Source organism: Podarcis vaucheri, assembly GCF_965113315.1.
Source record: "Podarcis vaucheri genome assembly, chromosome: 9".
Lineage (NCBI taxonomy): Eukaryota > Metazoa > Chordata > Lepidosauria > Squamata > Lacertidae > Podarcis > Podarcis vaucheri.
The window spans coordinates 58,871,414-58,896,814 of NC_138767.1; the positions used below are offsets into that span (position 1 = coordinate 58,871,414).

A 25,401-nucleotide genomic window follows, 5' to 3' on the forward strand; every position below is an offset into this window, starting at 1 on the left:
CACAGGGCGGGCGCCACTACCGAGAAGGCCCTCTGCCTGGCCAGCTCTGTTTTCCAGTTATTTCAATAGGATTACAAAAAAAAAAGAGGGAACAGTAATCTACAGCTGCAATCCAAAACACGTTTACTTCAAGGAAAATTCCTTAAAAACCAATGAGACCTATGTCAGAGCAAATGCATCTAGGACTGAGGAGTAAAGATGATTAACAGATAAACTGTTCATACCTGAGCTTCAAAGAGGCATAGCGCAATGTTGCTCCTTCAAACTCTTTCAAACTGGGGTCTGGATTTACTGTGGCTGCATGGAGATCCTGCAGGAGGGGAAAACAGCTTGTTATACAGGATGCGAGGCATTTCTTCTATGGATTTGCTTTTATTTTTAAAGAATATTCTTCCTGCAAAGCAGCAGCACCGTGTTTTTAACGAATATATATATATGTATATAAAGGCATGCACATATTTTGAACACTACAGTTTGTTAGGCGCAGGCATGATTCTGTTATGGGTGAAGATCTGCCCTGCTGAGTTGAACAAATGCGTTGTGCGTGAAAAATATCAGAATGAGGTAGCAAGTTAAGGAGCTGGACCAAAATTCCTGTTCTCTCTGGCTGGTCGGATGTCATGAGTGATATTTTTGGGAGGATAAATACAATAAATACAGCCATGGCCATGCAAAATGATTTTTTTAAAAGGTTAAAAAAGCATTAAAGTGTTCTAAAATCTGACAATATACTTGCCTTCCAAATGTCACTATTAATCTTTCCCCCATTCAGTACAGCAAAATCACTCCATGGCTGTTTCTAGATATATAATTATTCACACAGGAAGAAGCACATTGATAAAAAAATAAAAGAAAGAAAGGAGGGAGAGAGGGAGGGAGGGAAGAAAGGAAGAAAAGGGAGGGGGAACACAAAAACACTGTTGTTAGCATTGATATTTGCAGGTTGGGTTAGGGAACAGGTCACCTCTAGTTTCAAATCATTCAATTTGCTGTAGAATCTGGGCTGGCTCAACGTTCGATGCTGAACAAGCAAATTAAAAATTAAAATTTTCCACCCCAAATTTGCACTTCTGCCTCATTATAATAGCACATCAAGTAATAGCTGGTTGGGGTGTTATTTTATCGTTTTTAGATTTATATGCCCTAACCTCCTTTACAAACTGTGCCTCTCCCTTCAGTAACCAGCAGAGATCGATTCTCCAATTCCCTGGAACACAGAAATTATTCTCTCCTGGTTGGAGAGCTGCTAAACTGCTCCTGTGCACCTGTAGGCTGGGTCCCTCTCAAAGGCATTTACTTAACTGAAGAAGGTGCCCCTGAATTATTTGCCTCTTATTGTTTGTCTCTTATTGTTGAGCCGACCCTGAGTACAGAGGTATTTGGAAGTAGTAGAAGTGAGGACCACTTCTAACATTACTTACCAAGACATGTAACTGGGACAAGGGAAAGTTCATACGAATTAGAGACAGACACAACACACAATGTGCTTGCATTATCATTGGGATATTTGAATGAAAGGAAGCAAATTGTGGAGCTTGACCAGATTGTCTTGGCTTACTCTGAAATATCAATTAAAAAGAAAAGAAAAGAAAACTATTTCCATCTCCCAGTGTTTGATCAGTTAGTATTTTCAAACTGCTAGAACAGACAATATAAAATGTTAGTGGAAACATAAAAAGGAGAGGGAGGGAAAATGAACAATGGAATAAGAAATACAGACAGGCTTCTTGTTGCAAGGAAAATCACCACGACTTCGCAAGAAAATACAGTACAGTGGTACCTTGGTTTACAACCACGATCCGTTCCGGAGGTCCGGTTGTAAACCAAAACAGGTTGTAACCCAAGGGGCACTTTTGCCAATGGGGCCTCCCCAAAAAATGGGTTGTAATAATAATAATAATAATAATAATAATAATAATAATAATGGGTTGTGATCCAAAAAAAGGGACACACACTTCTGGGTTTGATGTAGTTGTAATCCAAAGTGGTTGCAAACCAAGATACCACTGTATTAAGAGTCCTGCTGGCTCAGATCATAGGCCTATTTAATGCAGTATCTGCTGGGAAGAGGGACGGATTGAGAAACCACTCTAAGAATTGTAGTTCTGTGATAGCAATAGGGGTCTCCTAACAACTCGCAGCACTCTTAATGAACTAAGATTCCCATGATTCTTTGGGGGAAGCCATGACTGTTTAATGAGGTATGACACTGTTTTAAAAGTATAGTGCAGATGGGACCAAAGTCACACAACAGCACAGAATGCTATATTCAGTTTTCTTGTTTAAAATCTTCTCACAATCTGTTACCTCCGAGGATGTGGACAGGCTGTTTGGGCAAGTGAAACCGACCACCTGTCTCCTTGATCCTTGCCCATCCGGGCTCATAAATGTGATGGGCTCTGCGGGGTGGTGAATGCTTCCCTCTGTGAGGGAGCCTTCCCAAACCCGCTGAACCCCTTCCTGCCTGCAGACTGTCTCACTAGAGTGATGCATGGTCTAGTTATCTACAGTTTGGACTACTGCAATGCATTCTACGTGGGGCTACCTTTGAAGGTGACCTGGAAACTAAAACTACTCCAGAATGCGGCAGCTAGACTGGTGACTGGGAGTGGCTGCCGAGACCATATAACATCAGTCCTGAAAGAACTACATTGGCTCCCAGTATGTTTCCAAGCATAATTCAAAGTGTTGGTGCTGATCTTTTAACCCTAAAAAGCTTTGGCCCAGTATACCTGAAGGAGCGTCTCCACCCCCATCATTCAGCCCGGACACAAGGTCCAGCTCCGAGGGCCTTCTGGCGGTTCCCTCACTGTGAGAAGTGAGGTTACAGGGAACCAGGCAGAGGGCCTTCTTGGTAGTGGCGCCTGTCCTGTGGAACGCCCTCCCATCAGATGTCAAGGAAATAAACAACCACCTGACTTTCAGAAGACATCTGAAGTTTAGGGAAGTTTTTAATGGTTGATGTTTTATCGTGTTTGATGTTTTATCATGTTTTTAGAGTTGCTGGGGAAACCCAGCCAGATGGCCAGGGTATAAATAATAACATTATTATTACACTGGGGGAAAAAATTGAATTGCTTTCCACTCAGGCCAGATTGCTACTTTTTAAAGCAAGACTTCATATGAAAAGGCACAGAAGGAAAATAATAGAAGACAGACTATATCTAATAATAAGCAAAATGACAAATTGCTTAGTTATAAAACATTCCCAAGCATGTTTCTGAGATAGCTAAAAGGCTCAAACATCTTCATCTCAGACTAAGTATATCAATACCAGATGCTTCTAACAGGGGCTGAATAGTAAATATGAAGAAAATATTTTTAAATGGAGGGTAAATTGGAACTCATCTGAAATTCTTTATTCTAAATATTTCTATCTGAGGTGACCCAAGACATCCTGGTGCCAAAGGCAGAAAAGCCAAATGATGTCCCACTATGGTGGTAAAAATATAACAATGAACTTAGTATGTGACAATCTGTTGCCCTTTCAAAACTACTCCACAATCTGTCACTTGAGGCAGTCTACCTCACCCTCCTGCCTTTTACTTAACAGTATCCACACACAAACTGTCCAACAATTTTTCCATGCTGGATTGGGAAACACCAACTCAATTTTGATTCAAAGCATTTCTTTGCAATTTATATATAACAAATTAATTTTTCTAAAACCACAGCACAGCACATTCTACGCACAAAGAAAAGAATGTGATTCTTAGGTTGAGCTCAAGGCCAAAGGAAATAAGAATATTCTCTGATGAGTCTAGGCAAACCATCAAGCTACATATATTAATGTGTGGAGAGGCAGGGTATAAATCTAAATAATAAATACATAAATATAAAGGAGGAATATAATGTGTTATGGATGGTACCTATTGTGTGTGTTTGGATTTATTGGTTTTCATTTCCCCTAGCTGAGGGACAAACATTTTTTACTCTAGAGGATGTAAAGAGAACCAGCTGAAACACAAAAGATTCCTCCCTATGCTTTACTTGCCAGGTTCAAACAATTGCTACTGCCAGGACATCTTATTCAGAGTGGTCTGTGGTGTCATATTGCCCAATTAGGTGTTTTACTGCCTGCTTTTTGGGCCATTTCCTTCTACTAGTAACAAGTTTTGCACTAAAATTTAAAGCAGATCTGAAAAGAACGGCAGTTTCTGCTCTTTAACATGGCATACGAAAAAAATCAAAAGTTCAGATTAATGAGGTTAATGTACTGAGAGCCCCCACCCACGTGTTAAACGAAAGTGGCAGTAACTTAAAAACTGTATTTGAGACAAAAGCAACAATTCTGGGGTCTACACACTAGAGATCTATTTCTGCAATTGAACTTTTCCTAGCAGAAATTCATTGCACAACTCCTACAACTGAGCTGAAAAAGACAGACCACTTTTTAATGCTTTGCGGGGAAGGACACTTGGGGATTGGGGGCGGGGAGTTCGTAGCTTCTCTCAAAGACTATAAGGGTTGATACCTACAACTTTTCATTTGTTGTGCAGTTGTCACTACAAACTGCTTCGCCAACGCACAGGTTCTCCTGTGTGCAATGGCAATGAATGGCTGCTCTGATCCCCTTGGCAACCTAGATCACTTCTACCACTTCCCAACCCATCAGGTCCACTTATACTGGTATGACAAGTCCTTAAACTCAATGCTACCTATGTAGTATGAAGCATGGCTCTGGAGGAACAGCTTTGTGAGATTATTAGGGCTTCTTCTTGCTTCCGGTGTTTCTCTTCAGGGGCTTCTCTGCAGGCCTAACAAGTTCTACTTTTCTTTTTGATGTGCCGCTGAACTCAAGACAAGTGTGAATGTGGACCAGCTGATCCACCATTTAGTTTGGCTCTAATCCATGTGGATTGCAACACTCCTCCATTTGTTGTTGCACGTAGCAGTAATATGGAGAAGTGGCAATCCCATGCAGGATTAAAGCAACTAACTGGCACGGCTGCTGCAGCCACTAGTTTGCATGAAGCAAGAGGAAAGATATGCTAATATTCTTGGTTTCTGTTGTATCAAAAGTCTTTTTTTAAAAAAAGTTAACCTGCTTAAAATGGTTCCCCACCTGTCCACAGACTCAAAGCATAGCTGTCAACTTACAGATTTGAAAATAAGGGACCAGCAGCCTCGAAAATAAGGGATCAGCAGCCAAAATAAGGGATTTTAGTCAACCAGCTGAAATATGAAGTTAAAAGGGACCAGATAATTTTGGAGAGCAGCGCCAGTTTTTAGCCCTTCGTTTCCAGAGGTTGCTGCTCAAGACACCAGCTGATGAAACACTGCAATTAAATAACTACTTAGACAAAGTCTAAGCTACATAGATGCTGCTGCAGTTCTGTATCTTTTCTCTCGTGCTCCATCTGCAGCTCTCAGTTCTATCAGGCGGGGCGGGAGTAAGGGGGGGGGAAATAGCACCCAAAGTAAACCCGCAGATCAGACCATCTATGCTAGTCTACCACTACAAATCTATGGCAGAAGCGCTTGTGGTCCTTCCTCCGCTTTCCCCCTCTATGGTTAGCCCTTGGAACACCTGCCCGCACCTCCACCTCCTCTCTCTGAACTGCTTTCTCTATGGTTGCCCTCGCTCTCCTCTCAAGGCTCCTCAGCAATTCATAGGCCGCGCCAGGCTGCCCATCTTATCCAGGTCCTTCGGCGACGCAGCCGCAGTACGGCCTAGCAGGAGCAGCGGCGGGCAGGCCCCAGGCAGAGAAGCTCAGTTCAGCGGCTGCGAGGAGGTTGGCAGCGGAAGAGCCCTAGGCTCCTGCCAGTCCCAGTGGGGAGGGGCTCCCGGGGGCAGAGGCTGGTGAGAGGAGGCTGGAGGGGGGCGGGGCGGGCAGCCAAGCAACACAGTTGGAGCCTCCCTCCTACCTGGCTGGCAGGGAGGGTTGCAAGGAGGGGAGCTGCTTCCTTTGAAACCCGGGAAATTTAAGGGACATCATCAGTAAGGGACAGCAGCGGGACACGGCGCTGGGATAAGGGAGTTTCCTGCCAAATAAGGGACGGTTGACCGCTATGACTCAAAGCGGACAAACAAACGTTACCTCTGTTTCTGGAGTGGGAGATGGTGTGATCGAACTAAGGGAGCCTTTTCTTGAGCCTTGAAGTTCTGATGGTATGGATATGGGACGTTCCCATTGGGTTGTTCCTGTCGGTATGTGCCAATAATAGACGCCCGCTATGTCACTGATCTTTTTCCAGCCTGGAGGCAAGTCAGGATCTGTCTGAAATGAGTGATCGCTCCATATATCTGCAGGAAACAAAAAAAACCAAAACACTGTTAACATGTGGAGCAGGTTCAAACCCCGCCCAAATCAAGTGTTGCAGAAACACTACAGTTCTGTCATCGGTGAAGCAAGGTTAAAGAAAAAGGTATCTGTAAGACACAATTTTGCTTCTGAAGACAAGAAGACAGCAGTCACTGGCATGGGGCCCCCAAACGATTATCCCCGAGCATATGTGGCCCGGGACAAAAACATGGTTGTCCACGCTTGGTGTAGACAATGCTGAGCTAGATAGACCAATGATCTGATTTGGCATAAGGCAGCTTCCTGTATTCCAGGGATATTCAGGTATAATGGACCTACAAACAGACAAAGGAGTCAGCAAAGAAGCCAGAATCTTTTGTAATGACTAACACACTTAACCATTTGATTTGATTTTTTACTGAAGATTATTTTCTAATACTCAGAACATGTCGGGTCATGCAGTAACTTGAATAATAACCTATTATTGGCATTAAGGCTGCCAGAATCACGCTAACATTTGTGTACTGATTGCGATTCTGCCACGTGACTTGCAAGGCTCCTTATTACGTTGTACATAGCTTTCAGATGTGCTTCATAATCCTAAGCCAACAATGAAGATCTGCCGAGAATGAAAGGTTTTAATTATTCTATACACACACTGTCTGTTTTAAAAGGTGAAATGGGAAAATTGTTTCTGGAAACAAGCCAGTTTCCAAGCACCCTCGATTGTTTGCTGTGAAACATTCCTCCCCTTAATACAGTATAGTACTGCAGACACAGTACCTTTTGCAGGAAAAGGCCTTTGGTGGTAGTAGCTGGAATTCAAATCATGGTATGTACACAAAGGCAAAAATGTACAATGCTGCTCACAATGAGCGACTTCTTCCAAACCAACCAACCAACAAAAGATGAAAGGAAAATTACATGTAATTATTCATGACTACAGCATAGTACGCCGTAAAAGTTAGAGAACCAAATATGAATGTCTTTGAAGTTTAGAGGCCTCCAGCAGTGTTTTGACTTGGAAACAAAAAAGCAAAACAGATTTCAGTAAGATCTTCAATAAGGACAATATAACTAAACAAGCAAAAGAATACACACTGCAAGTTGACTACAGAAACATCTGCAATTAAGACAAGAGAATATTTTAAGTGAGGAGCCTCACCAAATTAAAAAGAAATTTATTAAATAGAATTTTAAGGCTTGTGTCCAATTCTCTGAATACTTTTCTTTTAAATACAACAAGGCTATCTTGTACTATAAACATTATATGTCTGCTTATTAAAGTGTGTAGCACTTCATTCTGCTCTAGTTGATTCTGAGACTAATTACAAATATACTGGGTGATATCCAGCATTAATCATACTCAATGGACAAGTCAACTAATTTCAATGGATCTACTCTGAGTAGGACTTAATTGGATATCAACTATAATTATTATACATAGAGGGGAAAAATGTTTATAGGAATCACACTGAGAAATAATATCTTTCTATTAATTCAGGCAGCTATAGATTGCTGTATATCAAAAGACAACATAATCTGCAAGCCTTCTGAATGAAAAGGACAGAAATATAAAGGCCCTTTCTGAATTAGGATAAACATTTCATGGACCCATTATTTCCATAAGTCACAGAAATCCTCAATTGCTAAACTGAACGAAGGCCTTCTGAGCACTGAAGTGTTGTATTATCCAGGGTTTCCTGGAAAATGTTGTTCTTTAATGAGAAAGAATTTTGCCTCACTTGCTAGAAAGACTATGTAAAGCATCCCAGAATTCATATACTGTCAATTTTGCTCCAAATAGCAGCTTGCAAGTGAACAAAGATGTTTATGGGAAGGCCAGGGAAGTCATAAACAATAAGAATTCACTATATCTTGTTGGCCATGAACATCAGATTCACACAAGTCAGAATGAGCCTGATGATTCTGCCTTCAGGCTAGTTCCTCCCTTTTCTCTGAAAACAAAGTCTGGTTTACTTAGGTCTTCAGGGCAGAGCCAGCATCCGACTGGTTTCACGGCCTGGTTGCCTGGAGGTGATTATTATTTACCATAGGCTACCAGGTGAGTGGCTTTCTACAAGTGTAGCCTATGAAAGTCTCCATCTTAATTAATATTGAGATGTGGGACCAACGACCCAATTATTAGCACTGAGTTTGTTCTTATTTTTTAACAACACACTTGGTAATAGCAAAACAGTATTACGGTTATTAACAAAATGTATTTATTTAGGCTGCAATCCCATGGCCCCTGGGAGGACAGCTGAGGAGCCAGATCTCTATTCCAAAGGTGCAGGAGATCCACCCTGGGATGCCTTTTTGTCATACAGTCGTACCTTGGAAATCGAACAGCTTAGTTCCCAAACAATTTGGCTCCTGAACGTCACAAACCCAGAAGTGACTGTTCGGGTTTTCAAACTGTCTGACTGGGCTTCTGATTGGCTGCAGGAACTTCCTGCAGCCAATCAGAAGCAGTGCTTTGATTTTCAAAAGTTTTGGAAGTTCAACAGACTTCCGGAACGGATTCCGTTTGACTTCCAAGGTACGACTGTACTTACAGCACTCACCCTTCCATCAGCTGTGCCCCAATGGTGCAAGTGAAGGAGCATGCCAAAGGAAGATCAATGAAGATCTTGGACATGTGGGATCCAAATTCTCCTCCTCTCAATCCACCCACCCCCAGATCAGCAAAAAAACTATGTAAGTCCTGGAGCTGCTATAACACATTTCCCTCTCACAGGACCTAACAGGAGGGGTGAAACAGTCTGGTTAGAAGCCCTTTCCCAACATCCTGGCCTGGCTGGCACAAACCTGCAGTGTTTTGCACATGGCTATTCCTCCACCTTCCATCTCCCCTCCCCATGCACCTTTTGGGATTGCTGTTGGGAATGCTGAAAAGGTAACCCCAAGCATTAAACAACTACTTGTTTTATGACCCTTTCCCGTGAATTCTAGCCAGACATGCATGTTGACGTCTGAAATTTTGAATGAACAACTTGAAAAGGAAGTTTGCAATAGAAAGACAAACTCTGCTTACTTTACCTGGGGACCTATATCCTTCCAGATCAGAGTGGTCCAACATTTCATACCAAGTGGGCCACAAGAGTACCCATGGGCCACAGACTGCATTATTGAACAAAGGAGTGAGTGAGGCCAAAATTTGTTGCCTCCCACCCTCACTCTGCCTTCCCAAAGCCAGTTAAGTGAGGAGCCAGGCTTTGGGAAGGGGGCACAAGGCCCTGGCAGGGTCTTGGAGGCCTCCCATCTCCTTCCCAAAGCTGGGAAAGCACTAAATAGGCTTTGGGAACGAGGAGGGAGGACTCTGCCAGAGCTCTCATGCCTCCTTCCCAAAGCCCAGCACCTCGCTTATGTGGGGTTGTGTGTACGTGGTCAAATGTTGCCATGGGCTGCCAAAAATGCCTTGAGGGCCACATGCAGTCCTTGGATGACAAGTTGGAGCCCAGATATTGCTGGACTTCAGCTTCCATCATCCTTGACCATTGATGGTGCTTCCCAAGGCTGGCTGGAAATGGAATCCAACATAATCTTGAGGGCCATAGGCTCTCCAACCCAGTCTTAAATCATCATCATGAAAGATGACAGAATGTGGTCCAAGCGTCATGTTTGCCCTATGGTTCTAAATACTGTTTCTGTTGCAATATTTTTCTTGTTTCAACATAACAGTATTTAGAACCACAGGGCATACACTTGGTTAGAGGGTTAGGGATGAGTTTGGGGAAAAAATGTAAGGTGCAGTAAAATCTGAGTAAAATAATATATTGCTGTTTTATAACTCTCTCCTCCAGCTGTCACAGTCTACCACAGAGCTGATTTATTGCTACAATAAACTCCATTCCATATGATATGCTCCAATTCAGATGCTGAATTTGGCAAGGTGATGAAAGCAAATTTGGGAATTCAATTTGTGTTTCAAGTTGTGATGGTTTTACTGCACTGTACTAAAATATTACTACGACTTCCTAAAACAAGATGGAAATCAACTGCTACTACAACTTGACAGTGCCGTAAACAATACATCGGATTTGATGGTCATTAGTGTTTGGAATAATAGTACAATTTTAACAGTTTTTCTTTTACTGCTTTTTCTCCAAAGGAAAAAGATAGCAAATCAAAAAGTACCATAACATGAATCATTGCTTGGCCTCAATTCAATTAGACAGAGATAAAAATTGCAGGAGGCAGCAGTATCTCCGTATGGCACGACTGACCTGAAAGTGCAGTAAAATGGAGCCAATTTTCTCTTCCATTATTTTGCAACTTCATGAAGATACCTTTTCTAGTATGGCAGGCACCCCAAGGCTGTTTTACAAGGTCAACAGTCACAAAACAGAAATAGTCTCATAGATGCAACAACAAAAACGGGTTTAGGTATCCCTGTTTTTTCTTAGCGAATTGACATGACTGTTCCTTTTATAACATTTATCAGGATTGTACAGTGGTACCTCGGGTTACATACGCTTCAGGTTACAGATGCTTCAGGCTACAGACTCCGCTAACCCAGAAATAGTACCTCGGGTTAAAAACTTTGCTTCAGGATGAGAACAGAAATCATGCTCCAGCGGCACAGCGGCAGCAGGAGGCCCCATTAGCTAAAGTGGTGCTTCAGGTTAAGAACAGTTTCAGGTTAAGAACAGAGCTCCGGAATGAATTAAGTACTTGATCCGAGGTACCACTGTACTGTATATTCTTCCATGGTTCAAGGCAGCAGAGAATCATGTTGCTTATATAAAATATTATTACAGTAGGAATACAAGAAAGGAAAGGATAATGTAATACTGAGTGCAAAGGAATATAACTATGCATACTATAGTGTCTAAAATTAGAAGGCATACAATTAAACCCTGGTTTAAGGAGGTTTCTGCTCACCAAGATATCCTACAAATTACATTTATAAAAAGCATGGAAGTTTCAATAGCTCATTCCTACAAAAGAGAGGCAAAACTCAGTCAATTGTTCTAGAGTGAGAAGCTCTATTTTCTATATCAGTGTTTCCCAACTGGGGGACATATGCCCTCCCCCGAATATTCTAAGACGGCCACAGGTGATACAGAACAGTGTTTCCAACCTTTTTCCAACTGTGGCCCCCTTTTGACCTTGTTTCCTTCCTATGATCCCCCTGTGCATTTAACACATAATAAAGTTCTGGACATAAATAAAACTCAGTAGCTCTAGGGAGACATAACAGGCCAAAAGAGATACAAGCAGACACAAAGGAAGCACGCAGATTTAAAATATAAACAGAAGAATCTTGATGGGTTGTTTCAATCTTGGTGTGTTGTCCCTCGAAAACTCGTGGCAAGAAACCCGAGTGCCGCCCTAAAATTAAAATGTGATGAAAAGCAACATTCGACAGGACAAATAACTGCATTGCAAGCCGGACAAGCATGTCTAATTTTGGCAGCATTACTCAACAAGAAACTGAGATATAAACAGCCAAAAGCTGGCCATTTGGAACAGTCCTCCTTCACAGCGTGCAACTGGTTGTCAAGACAACAGGATCCTCTTCCTTGCAAAAAAAAACCTTCAAGAAGTCCAACGATGGTTCAAAAAAGGAAAAGAAAAATCTAGTTCCAACAGTTAAGAGCCAGCTCAATGAAACCTGCCGAAGTTTAGTCATCAAACTGAACTGAAGATACCTTAATTAAAGTTTTTCATGTAAAGTTAGAGAAGCTACTTTATAAGATGATGTGTCTGCATATGTTGTTTTAGAGTGCTGTGTTTCACATAACAACATTGTCATCTTATTATAAATAGGAAGCTAAATCTGAGAGAGAGGCTGAGTTCACATCAGGGCTTTCAGCATTTTTAATGCCTCCAAAATCTATCTTGATGTTTCCCATCCACACTAGCGGGTGGTGATCGATGGGAGATATTTGCACTGTCTGTTGTCCCTTCCCTTCAATTAGTGTTTCCCAATCCACAATAATTCTAGAAAACAATATCTGCTGTGCGTACGCACACAGGCACAGTATATGTTTAGCTGCGTGCATGCACCTTTAATTCCTATTTTACTTTATAAATACAAGTTTCACAATATACCAACTTGGTGTAAAAGAGCAGTCATTTCTTTATTTTGTTTTTCAAAGTACAGTGGTACCTCGGGTTAAGTACTTAATTCGTTCCGGAGGTCCGTACTTAACCTGAAACTGTTCTTAACGTGAAGCACCACTTTAGCTAATGGGGCCTTCTGCTGCTGCCGTGCTGCTGGATTTCTGTTCTCATCCTGAAGCAAAGTTCTTAACCTGAAGCACTATTTCTGGGTTAGCGGAGTCTGTAACCTGAAGCGTATGTAACCTGAGGTACCACTGTATGGCGCTGCAAACCAGATGCTGCAAGCCGCCTCACTGACTACAAAAATAGTTACAATATTAATTAGGAATAAATATAATTGGTATCAGCGTGCTGCCTTTTCATGACACTTCAAATCAGATGCCTGAGATGTCGTCCTCCACAAGAAGGATGCGGGGAGCCTTCCCCACACGATACGCTAAGCATAGTAGGTGAGAAGGCATGAAGAGAGGTCACATGAAGCTGTAAATCTGAATCTGGGCTTTATCAGGTCAATGCGCATCACAACAACAACAACAACAACAACAACACCTCCACATGGAAAATCCAATGGCAGGGGGAAGCATTCTTGCACACCTTTCTCCCTGACATGCTAGTTTTCTCTGTACATGACACTGAGGGAGGTAAAGTGTTCCATTCTGTGCGCCCCTAGATGGGGTCTACAGTGGTACAGACCAGACACAGGTTTACCATCTTATTTTATGCTTGTGAGAACTCGGTCTAAGTCTAGCATCTGCACTATAACAAATATACATATACAGTGGTACCTCGGGTTAAGTACTTACCGTAATTCGTTATGGAGGACTGAAGCACCACTTTAGCTAATGGGGCCTCCTGCTGCTGCTGCGCCGCCAGAGCACAATTTCTGTTCTCATCCTGAAGCAAAGTTCTTAACCCGAGGTACTATTTCTGGGTTAGCGGAATCTGTAACCTGAAGCGTATGTAATCCGAGGTACCACTGTATTTAGTTGTACAGTGGTACCTCGGGTTACAGATGCTTCAGGTTACATACGCTTCAGGTTACAGACTCTGCTAACCCAGAAGTACCGGGACTGGTTACTTCTGTGTTTCAGCGCTTTGTGCATGCGCAAAAGCGCTAAATCGTGCTTCGTGCATGCGCAAAAGCGCCGAATAGCGACCCACGCATGCGCAGACGCAGTGCTGCGAGGTGTGAATGTGTCTCCCGCGCGGATCACGTTCGCAACCCGAGGTTTCCACTGTATGTAATTTAATGAGCATTTGAGCACAGTTTAATTAGCAACCGTATTCATTAAAAACTGGAGTGTAAAAAATCCCCATAATGCTACTTTGTAGAACTCAAAGTTGTCTGTTTTTGCAGTAGTAACATTAAAAACTATAGCAATATTTGTTTTTTCAACTATACTCGGTAGAGATTCTTGTGTGATTTTTGCTGTGTCTTGACTTGCATTTTATTTATGTCCTGAACTTTATTATGAGTTACATTCTGTACTTTGTATGTTTCTATGGATTACATTAATAAAAATGGGAGAAATGAGAGATGACTTCACAGATCATTCAGGAACCTGCAACATGAACTTTTCCTTTTTCCGACAAACTTGTATTTTGTATGCTGTCCACCAGGTGGCATTGAGCACTACACTTTTTAAAAAGGCTACTGCGGTTCATGTCAACTCTTTCAAAAACCTTCCTTTGCCATCTGCAACAAGTTTTGCTCCACAGATAACACTATTTATACATAGCCGTACCTTGGAAATTGAACAGAATCCGTTCGGGAAGTCCGTTCGACTTCCTAAACCTTTGAAAACCAAAGCGCGGCTTCTGATTGGCTGCAAGAAGCTCCTGCAGCCAATTGGAAGCTCCAGAAGCCCCATTGGATGTTCGGCTTCCAAAAATAGTTCGCAAACCGGAACAGTCACTTCCGGGTTTGCTGTGTTCGGGAGCCAAAACATTCAGGAACTAAGCTGTTCCAAAAACAGCAAAAACCAATGACTTCTAGAATGATAATTGATTCAGCAACAGTAACAAAAGTGCTCCTTCATTGGACAATATTGTATTTATGTGCTCAAAAAGTCTTACTTTTTCACACACAGAAATGTATTAGTCAAACCTGTATCATTCTGAGCCAATATAGATCAAGGGAAGGGAACCTCTTCCAGTCCGAGGGCCATATTCTATCATACGCTACCTTTCGGGGGCCGCTTGAAAGTGATGGACAGGGCCAGAGCAACAGATGCAGTTCTTACCTTTTTATACAGTGGGTGATATTCTAGCCATGCAAAAGCCATAGATTTACACGCACGCACACGCACGCGCACACACACATCTAACCCAGGCATGCAACAGACATTTTCACAGTTCAAGGACACAGGCAGAAGGAAAAGCACTTGAGGTTGCGCTGAGCAGGGGAGGTCAGAGGTGTCCGGGGGAGAGTCCCAAGTGCAGTGGTACCTCGGGTTAATAACTTAATTCGTTCTGGAGGTGCGTTCTTAACCTGAAACTGTTCTTAACCTGCGGTACCACTTTAGCTAATGGGGCCTCCCGCTGCCGCTGCGCCGCCGGAGCACAATTTCTGTTCTCAACCTGAAGCAAAGTTCTTAACCCGAGGTACTACTTCTGGGTTGGAGGAGTCTGTAACCAGAAGTGTCTGTAACCTGAAGCGTATGTAACCCCAGGTACAGGCAATCTACCAGGCTACCAGGTACAGGCAAGCTACCAGGCAATCTAACCTAGGTATGTGCTTCAGGAAATCGTAGGGAACATCAGCTCACAGCCGGCCAAGCAAATATTATGCAGCCATCAAATGGCAATTCGCCATGCTCCAAATGAAGCCTGGCTTTGTAACCAAATAAGCAATGGGGAAGGAAGGAAAGGTAATGGGGAAGCAGTATATCATCATAAAACCAAATATGAAGAAGCGAAAGTTTTATAAAGTGAAAGTGCACAACAGAGCAATTGCTGCATTGTTGATAAAACTAGATTTTTGCAAACAGGTTTTTGGTTGTTTTTTAACTTATCCGATCCATCCTGCTAATTAAAGCCTGCTGTTGCTGGGCAAACAAAAGTGGTGCCAAGATGTAATCTGGCTGATGGATGAATAAAAAACCGGACTGCTCGGACAGTCCATTTACAGTAATGTGCAGAGAGAAGTTGCCCTCCTGTCGCTTCTCTCCTATGATTCACTCAAAATTCACCATCAAGCTTAGTTACCACTAATAAAGCATTTGAATATTCCCATTTTAAAAAGAATTTATTATTTTTAGTTGGTGTTTTGCTGCCCTGGCAGAGTCCTGCTCTACGTTACAAAGTCTGCCGACAAACTGAAAATTTAGAAATTCCAAACCTGCACTCCCTCCGTCTTGGTGGCAAAACTGCCTGTTCTGAACCACTGAATATCCTAGTGCTTTATTAACTAACATGCATGCACAATCAGCCAACTCATTTGCCAAAACTGCAGGTCTTGACCCAATAATGCCTCTCTGTCCCATCTGCCCATAAACAAGGTACAATATCTTACTTGACACTTTATATCACAATTTCACAACAAATATTGTATTCTGAGAACAGATGCACAAGCAGTAGACTGCCTTTGTGATACTTACATTTCAGTATTTATAATGTCATCAGTGGTGTGCAATACTTAATGAATTATCTACTTAATGTAAAATGGTCACAGTGACACATTGCTCAAATGAACCCATTCGGTTCATGATCGGTTGACATTCCTGCATTTTAGAGGGCTGGAGTAGATGACCCTCGTAATCCCTTCCAACTCTACAATCCTATTATTCTAACCAATAATTCCACCATCTCAGATTGGGGCTTTATTAGGATTGTGAGCCCTCGTTATGCAAAAAAGGGAAGGGTTCCCATTGTGCCTGACCATTGGGCCAGGCTGGGGCTAATGATAGTTGCAATCCAAAACATCTGTAAGGTACCAGGTTTGGGAAAGCTGCAGTAGATGATTATCCTTTCCTATTCATTGGCTGGCTGTATAAACCCTACAACTACTGTGGCTAATATTGTAATGTAAAAACATCTTTGGATATTGTCATTAAAAATCTATGTATTCTAGCAGCAAAATCTTGGTTCTTTTTAAAAAGAAGCCTCCCATTTCTCTCCACCACCCCCACAAAAAAAGTTGATTGCTTTGGAATTCAATTAAGCAAGACAATGCTCTTCATCAATTGTCTGTAGAATGACAACACATGAGACAGCCTGAAGCTTTAAGTTGCAGGCACCAGATTCCTATGCTAATGCACAATGAATGCAATTATACCAACTGGTCAACCCTGAATAAGGAGATACTCTCAAATTGATAGTAAATAATGTTGTACTGTACCTTCCACATTTTAACAGTATATTATTGACCTTTTTTCTGAAATATCACACAAACCATGTGAGCCAGGTGAACTCACTAAGCTTTGCAAAATATATTTTAAAAATATTTATATTCTAGCTGAATAAAAATATGTAACTGATTTATAAATCAGTTTCTGTTCACTGAATTAACAATGACTTCTAACTTTGATTTATTTAACTGTCCTGATGATTAGCCCACAGTGTGAAACAATAGTGACCCCTCTAAAAATGAGCTGAAAAATGATTCCCCGTTAACTGCCAAATTTATCTGCCAGAAAGCAATCAGACACTGCCAAACAAATGAGTATTAGTTCAAAACCAACCTTCCATTATAGAAAAAAGTTGCTTTACCCTGAAGTTGAAGAACATGATTAGAGAAGCAAAGTAGACACAGGGAAGAGATTAGGGGCATGTCAAGGAAAACCAGGAGACGAGGAGTCCAAGGTAATCTGGAATCCAGAACCAGTGTGAAAATGTTCAAGCTCTGCAGATCACAGCTTTCTAACTTAATCACTCGATTCGCCAGCGCTAACACAGAGGTGCTAACAGCAGAACACAAAGTTCATACTGTGATGATTACTCCAGTCTTAGTGGATAAGCGCTCTCTGCAATTGGTACAGACAACATGCAAACAGGACTTAAAAGTACCCCCAGGTTCCCCAATGACAACAGCTGCTAAACATCTGTATACAGAAATAGGCAGCTTGCATAGACAAGCTGGAAAGAAATAACATATATGATTTCTCGCTACTCACATTTGCTCGCTCCTCCTCCTCTGCAGTTCAGCCTTAGCTGATCTGCCACCAGCATCCTTTAAGTTTGCACATGTTCTAACAGCTTCATGTTCGCTCGTGCTCGCCCTCTTTGCAAAGCCTCCAGATCTGTCTGCCAGCTGAATGGGGCTGGGCTGGGGGAACTACCGCTAAGTAGGCGACATTTATTTAATTAGTCTAACAAGGAATGAAGTTTGGGGTGGGTGAAAGGAAGGCCACCTGGCAGCCTGTAGATTTCAGAGTGGAAATGCCACATGTTGCCCATATAAATGACTACCTTCCCCAAGACGGCAGAAACCAAGACAGCTGTAAAGGAATTATAGCGGTGGGTGCACACAATACTGAACCGATTGCCAGATTGCCAGACGCTCAAATATTTCTTGACTGATTTTGCTCAAAGTGACAAGCTTTCAAGACCCCACAGCCTACAGGCATCAATCACATCGCGATTTAATCAGCTCATCTGCGCACGGATGCCAGAACCCTCCTTCCACCTCCAAAAATTCATTAAAATGTCTTGTTCCTGGCTGCTTTTACAAACATGAAAGCCACACACACAAAAAGGAAGAGTTCAGTAAAATTTATTGCAAAGATCCACTCCTTGAAGGCAAAAAAGAAATTCTTCTTGAAGCTTCTAACCTTCAACTCCCCGAAGGTGCATTGCAGCAATGGTAGAAATTGATTTAGTGAGAGGCTTCTATTAGGGAGAGTGCTGCTCTCATCAGGAAGTCCCTCCCCCCTGCTGTAATCAATAATTTAAGCAAAGCCAAGAATCGTGTCAGCCAAAATGACCAGGGAAATGGCTTTTTTTTTAAAAAAAAAAAAGATATCTCCTCTATGGAATAGTAGTAAAATCCAATTAAAAACTGAATGGGAAATTTCTGCTGTTGTTTTTTTTTAAACTCTGGGTATCTTTGCTCATATACTGAAATGAGGCATATTTTTTCTGTTTCCCCAAATTAATGGAATGATAAAAATGTTGTTACACAGAATATCTTAAATCTATAGGCTGAGCATTTTGCCCACTATCCCCATCGTTGCCACAATTTTTCTCAAAACAACACTACATTTCAAGGCTGAAATCACGTTAAGGGTTTCAGAAACGTCAGTCTCACTGAAATACATATGTTCAGTAACACTGATTGACACTCTATACTGCCTTCAGGACGTTCATGTCCAACTGATTTTAGTACAGAATTCTTGGCCTTCTAAAACTTCTTAGATGGAGTCCTGAGATGGAGTCATGGGATGGATTCCTCTAATGTGGAAACTTTTACAAGGCTCCAAAAGCCCTGATCCAGCCCATATCACTGTCCTTTAATACTCAGGCCCCCTTGCTATGGGCTGACACCCCTCTGTCACATCAACCTCTCTATGATATTAGAGCAGCTAAGACAACGGCCGCAAGAGGGGCATTACACTCCTGACTGCAAAGTCCTAAGACTTTACCCTGGCCTTTGACACTTAAGATGCATGTATTTAGGGAGCCATCTTATTCCTGTGGTTTTGATTTTGGATTTGAATGTTCTGTTTTGGAAGACTGTTCACCTTGGGGTGAACAGTTAATAATAAAGCAATTTATTAATATTAATATTATTATTATTATTAATATAATCCATCAGACTAGATTAGCCAATAGCTTCAAGCAAGACCAAACTTTAGGATAACCAGTCTCAAATAACCAACACGGTTAAGTCTAAATAACACACGAAGGAGTTAATACCATAGAGTGAACTGTCCTGTTAGGCTTAGCTAAGTCTACTTCCCCTCAGGGTCTAAACCACTGAGCCTCTTGGGCTTGCCCATCGGAAGGTTGGAGGTTTGAATCTGTGAAACGGGGTGAACTCCCGTTGCTTTGTCCCAGCTTCAAAAGAATACCAGGGTCATTCCATACCAAGTGATCCAACTTATCTACCTCGTGTCATCCAATTTTCTTAATATTTTGTACACTTGCTGAATAATCAAAACTAAGTTTAAATCTAAAATTTTAATTATTTATCTCATTCCGTTTGTGAGTTATGAGGGTCTGAAAAAAAATTTAAATGACAATTTTAGCTGTGCCGTACTACACAAAAACCTTATTAGCTCAGGCCAGAACTGAGATACATCAAAACTAAAAACACCAATCCCTTCAGAACTTCATGGGCTTTAATATGATATGTCACATGATTGACTTACTTTAAATGTTAAATTTAAGTTGCAAAATCAAATTTTTTAAAAAATATGATTTAGATTTTTCAAAAAATGTATTGTTTGTTTAATATTTCTAAGAGCTACCTGCTAAATTTCATCTTGGGATCTCAATGGGATCATATAAAAAATATTTTGTAGATACATGTCTGCTTTATTAGGATAAATGGGTCTTCTTGGAGTAAAATGTAACGGAATAAAAAGACTTAACTATAATATCAGTTACTTCAGACATTTCTTTAGAAAGTTATTCAATTAAAAGGTGTCTGAAAAGCTAGTCAGGCTTTTCTTTTAAAAATGTGTTCCAAAGCGGAGTGATAGCTTGCATGATAGAATTAACACTTTGAAAGAATTCTTGTTAGTACTTCATTTCATGAACATTACAACAAAATACGTATCAAACAAAATTAAACTGCTGGAACTGTTAACCTGGTGCCAAGATAACATCCCTTCTATCCAGTTCTTAATTTCAACAAATGAGGAATACAGAAAAAAGAAGAAATGTTCCTAAAACGACGCTTTGAAAGAATGAAAGTTATCAAGGGAACACAAGGATTTCATTGCATTGTTCCATCTACATCCAGTCTAACAGAAATTGTGACCAAGGTGTACAAAATATTAAGAAAACTGGATGATATGAAAGTACAGTAGTACCGTGGTTTGCAACCGCTTTGGATTACAACTGTTTTGGATTACAACCACGTCAAACCTGGAAGTACGTGTATTACAACCCCTTTTTTTGGATTACAACCCATTTTGGGGGGAGGCCCCATTGGCAAAAGCGCGCCTTGGGTTACAACCTGTTTTGGTTTACAACCAGACCTCCAGAATTATGGTTGTAAACCAAGGAACCACTGTAGATAAATAGGTACTGTGGCGGGAAGGTGAACGGTGTTTCTGTGCACTCGGGTTTCCGTCACGGTGCTCCGTTGCTCCAGAAGCGGTTTAGTCATGCTAGTCTCATGACCCGGAAAGCTGACTGCAGACAAACGCCGGCTCCCTCAGCCTGAAGCGAGATGAGCGCCGCAACTCCATAGTTGCCTTTGACTGGACTTAACTGTCCAGGGGTCCTTTACCTTTACCTTACTTCCCCTCACCTTGGGAGGAACTAGATCATCAAGCCTTTGTACTTCCCAGGCTACCTGAGAAGCTCAGCATGTGACAATGTTTGAGCTAGTTGCTCCAGCTCAAACTGCATGGCTCTCACCAGTCACTCAAGTTCCTAAACCAATCATTTAGGAACTTTCACCACCAAGCTCAGTTCTCTGCCCGTGAAACCTTTTCTGAAGCATATGAATCTGGCCTTTGAACAGTTTGTAAGTAAGCCATTTTTAACTTACCAAAGGTGTGGTCTTCTCCTACGCTGGGGAAGAGGGAAATTTTGGAAAGCCACATTTTAAGGGGACATTTTGGAACTCACTTAGAAGGGCCTCTTTTAAAGGTCTAACAGCTTATATTTCCACGCTTTACTTTGCTGCATATTTTGACACAGTACTTGTCCCCGGTTTGGATTTTGGCATCCAGGAATTCTCATCAGGTCAAAAGTCAAGGAAGAGACTAGTAAAGTGAAAAGGGTGAGGAAGGGAGCTCAGGATATTCTAGGGAACATTGAAAGGTGCTCAGGTAATGCTTTGACATATGCCACCTCAGATAAACTATTCTGCAGCGTCACCTGACTTTTAAAGATGCGACTGTTGCATCATTTCTTTGTTCTCTTTTTTTTGCTTTGCACCTACCACCTGGGGCCTTTTAATCTGTTGACCTCATATTTATTAGTTATACTAAAGCTTGGGACCAATTCCTGTTTATGACCACATTTGCCATTATTTGTTTTTTGCTGTTCATTAATCTTTTCGCCCAGGCTTTTGGCAGGGGAATGAGTAAATTATCTGCAGGCTACTGCTGAAGAGCTGCTGTAATCTTATCCACATGATACATTTAAACCACTCTTGTGCCACTCTAACAGTCATGGAGAATCCTGGGAACTGTAGCTTTTAAGGATGCTCAGCTACCATTCCCAGCCCCCTTAACAAACTACAGTTCCCAGATACCTCTGAGATTGTTGAAGTGGCATAATAGTGCTTTATAAATATATGGTGTGTGCATGTGACCATTCTATTGGTATTTGCTGTATGCTAGAGGATAGCAGTTATTTACGTTTTATTGTATAAAATGTGTGCTAAGACGTAACCAGTTCTGCAATCAACGGAACTGATGAAGGGCAGAATATAAACTGAACAACTAAATTAAACAAATAAACACAATAAACACAACCACCAGACAATACAGATGTCTGTATCACAGCACTTGTTCCAAGGATGCTTTGTTCTAAGCATCAATAGGGGCAAACCTGTCAAGCAATCAATTTATCATCTGATAATGCCTCTGTCAACGGTTCTGTTTCCTACAATGCCTTCTGCAAGGACACAGGTGCAAGGAGAACAGAACACACAGGGGCCTCATGCTTCTTGTCCCCACACTTCATTATTTCATCTGAAATATATATTTTATGACATATTTCAGTTGGAGTTCATGGGTGGGGTGGGGTGGAAATCTATTTGGGGTAAGTCAGAGGGTTGCAAAAACAAGGCAATCCCAATCAGCACTCTATCTCACTAGGAATGACACTTGTAATTCCAGTTTCCCTCACATGTGCGTCAATTTTGAGGCTACTTACCTGATGTACTGTCATAGCTTTATCTTTTATGTGCCTAACATTGCTATTCAGGAAAGGAAATAAGGCTATAGGTTTGCCCCAGGATTGGGCATCCTCTTTGCATATAGCCATTTGAATTAGATCGCTTGCGCATTAATGCAACATTATGCAGAAGCACAGTTTTAAACACACTGAAGCACTCTAAATTTGCTAGATAGTCTAGCAGCTGCTGGATTCCATTCGACTGGGAGGAATGGCAGCCCCTTCCCTTCTTTTTACAGATTTAAGTATCCACTTAGGAGCATATATCAAGTAGACAATTTTGGCAGGAATTCTATGCTGCTTTAAAAAAATGCTGAAGCATAGATTTATCAGGCCAAATTCACTCATATTTCAATGTCTTGTTTCATAGCTTTGGGGAAACCTGAAAACCATGTTTTTAAAAGTGTGGTCTGAATTATGATTGCCTTCTCTTTCTTCTCTTTTTCCTTAGCAATAGATACTTGGGCTGGGGCCAGAGCCCAGCACCTCTGGGATATAGAGGAGCAGCAGAGGATTTAAGAGAAGGGATGCAAAAGGTTTGGAAGAGTAAGTGGAGAGGGAAGAAAGGGAGAAGCAGTGCATGAGTAGCAGCAGTGGGTGATTTGGGCAAGACCTGAAAAATAACCAGGTTAATAGCAGGCAGCAACACTAAGATATGGGGTATGGAGAGGAGACAAAAAGGGGAAACAAGGAGAAAACAACCCAAGAAGGGCAGGCTTTCGCTAGATCGCCCTCTGGGCTTGGAGTCAATCCTGCGGCTGCTTATACCTCACCTATGCAGAACAAACGCCAAGGGCCAAATCAGTGAGATGGGCAACGTTTGAAACATAACTACACAGGAGCATTATCATACACCAAGCTGTTGAGACCCTGTTCCCCCAAATGCAGCTGTTGTCATTTGAATCACAACAACATAACTCAATGTTATGGGGGGAAATGGGAGCATGTTGGCATAGCCAAAATTGCCACCATCATGTTGGAGAGGCTTTTCACGCCAACAGCGTGCTGTGTGGATGTGCCATCACATGGGTTACAAACAAACCATAAAACTCAAAGTATCACTTGTCCCCATGATACCTATTTGTGTGGTTCCATCACCACAAACACTCACAAGTTCGACAAGTAAAAGCTTAGAGGGAAAGCCTGTCCACTTTCTATTGTCTGCAATTCACTATCTTCACATGATATAGACAGGAAAGCTAATAGTGTGACTTTAAAATGTATAAATAGACTAGCTGATTCTAAACAATCCCCATACCCCAATCAACTGCAGAAGCCCTTTATGCCATATCCCATTCTGTCCCAGAGGATCCCACAATCCCCAGGAGATAGAAGTCTGCATAGGAGGACTTTAGAAATATCAGATACCCTGTCTTGTGGAAGTGTTTCCATTAGCAGAAAGCCAGAATCGGATGCAATCCTATGTATTACTGCAGCAGCACTTTGCCTATTGAAGATTATTGATTGTCAATTCCGTAACAGTTCAAAGCTCCACCCTAAAAATACTTATCAGGAAGCAAAGTCCCACAGAACTCAAAGGCATATTTTGAAAATAAATGTGATTAGGATTGAGCTGCCACAATTTACATTTAAATGCAAAGCAGAAAGTACCAGGAAAAAAAGCTCCGAGTTTTAAAACAACAACTTTGTGTAGCAACTGGACAGAATCAGTAACGCTGTCATTTGATCGTTATTAACAGGCTAGCTCAACTTTCTTTAGTTTCATCCCAGCCATTTATATGACCAAAAGAATTAAACTTTTCTTAAGATGAGTTATTGCATCGCTAAAGGGTAGAAAGTCCCGCTATAAAGATAAAAACTTAAGCTCGGCAAAATTTGCAATCTCAGCTGCATTCCTTGAAGCCAACTGATATACTGGCCTAAACTTCACTCTTTGCAAGGATTTACTCAAGCGCATAGCATTTTGCCTTCCCACACACCCAGAACATACAAAAGAAGCATCTGTACCTGTTTCATCTGGGGAACTCGGAGATGCACTATCCTGAGACAGCGTTGTCCAACTAGAGTCTTCGTCGCTCGGAGCCAGGTTCTGAATCCTATGTAGCGCACAGTCTGTTTTGGCACCAGTTTTAGGATGATCCTTTTTCGTTTCCGGGCTCGACGATACAGTGGCTACCTGTCCATCTTCCGGACTCGCTGGCTTGTTTTGTTTCCGAAGCAAGGCGTCCCCGTTAACAATCACTGTGGATGCCTGGCTATTGCACTGCGAGGACAGTTTCTCCTCCCCTGCCACTTGGCTGTTCCCCAAATTCTGCTCAACGTCCCTTGCCGATGTCTCGAGATCTGCATAGTAATTTAGGAAGCTCTTGGTTCTCCGGCGTTGCGTGGGTAGTATTTCGCTGCCTGAGGAATCCTCCTGGTTTGGCTCTTTCCCCTCCAACTTCTCAGAAGTTATGTTGATGCCTGCGGTCGTCGTAGGAGCGGTCAGGTTCTTGTTAGGATCCTGCTGCCCCTGCTCCGCTGCTTTCCTAAGCTGATTCTCCCCATTCTTCACCAGCTTTATGTTGGAAGAATTGTTGCCCAGCAGGGGCTGCGCAGCAGGATCAGAAAGGCCCATGGCTGTCTGGATGTTAGTCAGCGCATATTTTTTCCTGCATTTTGGAGGGGTGCTGCTCTTGACTTCTGTGTGCTTGATTTCGGCATTCAGCAGCTCGTTGTGAGAGGAGCGCAGGTGGAGCGTGTTGGGCGGAGTGGCAGGACCGTTCCGATTCACAATGTCCGTCGCGCTGTTGCTTGCCATAAACCCTGCCAAGGTTTCCACACCGGAGTCAACTAGGGAGGTAGCAGAAACAAACACTCATGAAGTATCCTTAAGCATAATAATCAACAGGTGTTAAGTGTGCTTGGAAACAGGATTGAAAAGCCTGCATGCATATCCACCCATGAAATAAGCAGCAACGTCTTGAATTTTATGGCAGGTCGCAGATAACAAGAGGAGGGGTAAGGGTTTTAGTGAGCTCATTCAGTACAGCTCTCCTTCATGGTCCCTAGGTGCAACCAGGTATGCCAATCTCTCCAAAGCTTCATACAAATGAGCAGGGAA

General features: G+C 42.0%; 1 protein-coding gene across 9 annotated transcripts in view; it reads right to left on the bottom strand.

The window, feature by feature from the left end:
- Nucleotides 1–25,401, bottom strand: part of APBB2 (amyloid beta precursor protein binding family B member 2) — a 170,330-nt gene that overhangs the window by 67,944 nt on the left and 76,985 nt on the right. For 7 of the 9 annotated variants that reach the window (XM_082238133.1, XM_082238134.1, XM_082238129.1 and 4 more), the window contains 4 exons: nt 24,306–25,130; nt 6,042–6,247; nt 737–799; nt 225–310 (listed from right to left, as the gene is read on the bottom strand). In XM_082238133.1, coding sequence (XP_082094259.1) covers nt 225–310; nt 737–799; nt 6,042–6,247; nt 24,306–25,130 — 1,180 coding nt within the window. The remainder of the gene's footprint in view (nt 1–224; nt 311–736; nt 800–6,041; nt 6,248–24,305; nt 25,131–25,401) is intronic. The other 2 variants (XM_082238138.1, XM_082238137.1) reach the window with 1 other exon arrangement.